The sequence below is a fragment of the Crocuta crocuta genome, unplaced genomic scaffold (assembly GCF_008692635.1).
Source record: "Crocuta crocuta isolate KB4526 unplaced genomic scaffold, BGI_CrCroc_1.0 scaffold50, whole genome shotgun sequence".
In the NCBI taxonomy this organism is placed as follows: domain Eukaryota; kingdom Metazoa; phylum Chordata; class Mammalia; order Carnivora; family Hyaenidae; genus Crocuta; species Crocuta crocuta.
This window is the reverse complement of record NW_027527428.1, coordinates 4,787,712-4,790,652: the sequence shown is the minus strand read 5'-3', so window position 1 is coordinate 4,790,652 and position 2,941 is coordinate 4,787,712. Positions and strand designations below refer to the sequence as shown.

The 2,941-nt window shown below is 68.9% G+C and overlaps 1 protein-coding gene across 1 annotated transcript in view; it reads left to right on the top strand.

The window, feature by feature from the left end:
- The window catches only part of TMC6 (transmembrane channel like 6), a gene marked incomplete at its 5' end in the record, with an annotated part of 9,204 nt that overhangs the window by 360 nt on the left and 5,903 nt on the right, over positions 1-2,941 (top strand). The window contains 4 exon segments of the mRNA XM_077756275.1: positions 25-183; positions 1,327-1,432; positions 1,510-1,569; positions 2,078-2,222. Coding sequence (XP_077612401.1) covers positions 25-183; positions 1,327-1,432; positions 1,510-1,569; positions 2,078-2,222 — 470 coding nt within the window.

The following is a 2,941-nucleotide window of genomic DNA, read 5'->3' as shown; positions in this document are numbered from 1 at the left end:
CCCTGACCGCCACCCCCACCGCAGGCCGCAGCCGCGGGGCCATCATCTCTCAGTACTACAACCGCACGGTGCAGCTTCGGCGCAGGGTCAGCCGGCCCCAGCTGGGGGGCGCGGGGCGCTCGGCCCGGCCCAGCCTCCGCCTCTATGACCTGGAGCTGGACCCCGCGGCCCTCGAGGAGGAGGGTGAGTGAGTGGGCCCCGGGCCTCGGTGGGGAGGAGCTCAGGCTGGCTGGGCAGCGGGGGGCCGGGTGCAGCGGCCCGGGCTGCCCTCCTGCCTTGGCGCTGCGCGTAGGCTGGCAGCTGTGAGGCGTGGCCATGGCAGGGAAGTGGGGGCCTTTGGGGCGCGAAGCGTCTGGCCTGTCAGGCAGCGGTTGGAAACACCCGGCCCCCACACTCCCACGCTGAGCACTTCCATTGCACACGCTGGTCTGGGCTTGGGGGTGTGCCGATGGGTGTGATGAGGGACCTGGGGCTGGGTTAGGTGTGGGAAAGTCCCTGACCAGGTCCAGGTGAAACAGATAGAAAACAACTGAATGGAAAAGCAGGTGATTAAAGCTCAGATAAGGGCGGTGGAGGAAAGTCACACCGCAGGAGAGCCATCCAGGGAGGCTTCCTGGAAGAAGTGACACTAGAGCAGAGGGGCATGTGCAAAGGCCCTGAGGTGGGAGGCTGGTGTGGAGGGCCTAGAGGACAAGGGACAGTGGTGGTAGCGGGGCCAGCGTCACAGGTTGGCCTTCCACCTGGTATCCTCTGGTGTATCCGGGTCTCAGGCACTGTGTTGGGGTGACAGGCAGTGCGGGGAGGCGCAGGCTCCGGGGTGAGGGTGAACCTTCCAGCTTCACTTTGCAAACCGGGCCAGGTGTCAGCTTTCCGAGTGTCCTCTCTTGTCTGTGAAACTGGGGTTGGAGTGGGGGCCCCCTCCCAGGGTCGTGGTGAAGAGGAAAGAGGGAGGGGCGGGTCTCTGGGCCCTGCCCTCCCCCATCACCCCACGAGAGCTAGTGTGGACGGAGAGCTGGTGTCGGGGGCGGTGGTCGGGGATGGGGTTGGGACCTCAGCGCCGCCAGGCGGGGGAGGGGCGGGGGGCTCAGGTGCACTGGGGGTCAGAGCAAGGTGCTTGTGGGGACCCAGGAGGAGAGTCAGGGCCGAGGAGGTGGGGCTCACAGGCTGGGGGGGCACAGGCCCCGTCTGGCTTTGGTGGCCGGCTGTCTGGGCCTGAGAGGGCAGCAGCGGTGTGAGCGGGGGCGGGGCAGTGGGGGCCACAGGCTCCTCCAGGGTCACTGCAGGGAGGGGTGCAGCGGGAGCTGACTGGGGCCCCTCCCTCTGCAGAGAAGCGCCTCCTCCTGGTGAAGGAGCTGCAGAGCCTGCCCCTGGCCCAGAGGGACCACATGCTGCGGGGGATGCCCTTGGGCCTGGCTGAGAAACGCTGCCTGCGGTGGGTGCCCCGGGCCGGGCCGGGTGGGGGGGGCCGGGTCCATCCCCGGTCCAACCGAGATGTGCCTCTGCCCCCAGAGAGGAGAGCCGGACCCTGGCGGGGAAGCGCAGGGGCCGGCGGGGCCANGGGGCAGGAAGGTGACAGCAGCTGCGTGTCCTTGAGGAATTGCTCTCTGGGGGAGGAGGCAGAGCAGTGAGGAGGCTGGAAGACCAAGGCTTAGAGGTGTTTGCTGAGCTGTCGTGGAGCACTGGAGAAGGAGTCGGGCTGGCTTCCGGGGAGGGGGTGTCAGGAGCGGGCAGGGAGAGGCAGAGTGAGGGTGTTTAGGTTCCCGCACAGGCGGTGAGAAGCCCTGAGGCGAGCCAGCACGGTCCGCAGCCGGCAGGATCGTGGGTCCTGGGGCCCTGGCCCTCGCCTAGCCGGGCCTGGCTGCCGGGCACCGTCTGAGACAGGCTTGATCTGGGGGGGCCAGTGGTCTGCAGCAGGGTGCCCAGAACGCAGGGCTGGAGGAGGGGTGAGGCGGGAGGCCGAGCTAGCGCTGGGAGGGCGCCGCCGAGTGGGGGCTGAGTTTTGGCCTCAGGAAGTGACCAGTCTGCCTTCTCCCCGCCCTCTGCCCCCCCACCTCCCCGCCTGGCTCTGCCCCCCCAGCATGTCCCACTCCTTTGGGGAGAGCTACCGCGTGGGCAGCACCTCGGGGGTCCATGCCGTCACCGTGTTCTGCTCCTGGGACCACAAGGTGACGCAGAAGCGGGCCTCCCGTCTCCAGCATGACCACATCCGAACCCATCTGAAGGTGAGCCGCCCCGGCCCTGGGGCTGCCGCCTCGCCCCTCCCCCCCACCCCTGCAAAGTGGGTCCCACCTGTGCCCCCTGGTGCCTCGGGCAGGGGCGGGGTCTTGGCCCAGCTCACAGTGGGCTCCAGACACCCCGTGGCCCTGGGAATTGTCCTGGATTTTTCTCCCGTACACGCCTCTCTTTGGGGGCTGTCTGCTGGCAGGGGCTGGTGCCCCCGGTCCTCGAGTGTGCAGGCGCCCACGTTGCTGGAACATTCTGCTCACAGCGGGTTTTGGTGGGTGTGCGTGCTCGGGGTGGGTTGTTACTGGGGAAGAGCCCCCGGGGCTCCGGCCGCCGCAATCCCGGCTCGCCACAGTAGCCCAGGGCGAGCAAGGCCCGTTCTCTTCCTGTGCTGGCCGTGAGCAAACCCGGAGCAGAGGTTTGGCCCCGGCTTCACGGCCGAGTTGGGCCGTGTGGGGTTTGCGTCAGGGGATCCCCCTGCTTTGACCTGGCTGGGGGGCCTTTGTGCCTCAGGAAGCTCCCGCGGGTAGCCCGGTGCCCTGCACTCCTCAGGGCACCTGGTCAGCTGGGGCCACCCCTGTCTAGGGCAGGTGACCGGGTGGCTCGGGAGGTGGGGCTGGGGAGGGTGGGAGGTGGGGGCAGGTCTCAGGATGCAGCATGAGCCCCGAGGGAGCGGGGCGACGGCCCCGGCGGGCAGGGCCCACCTGCAGACAGGGCC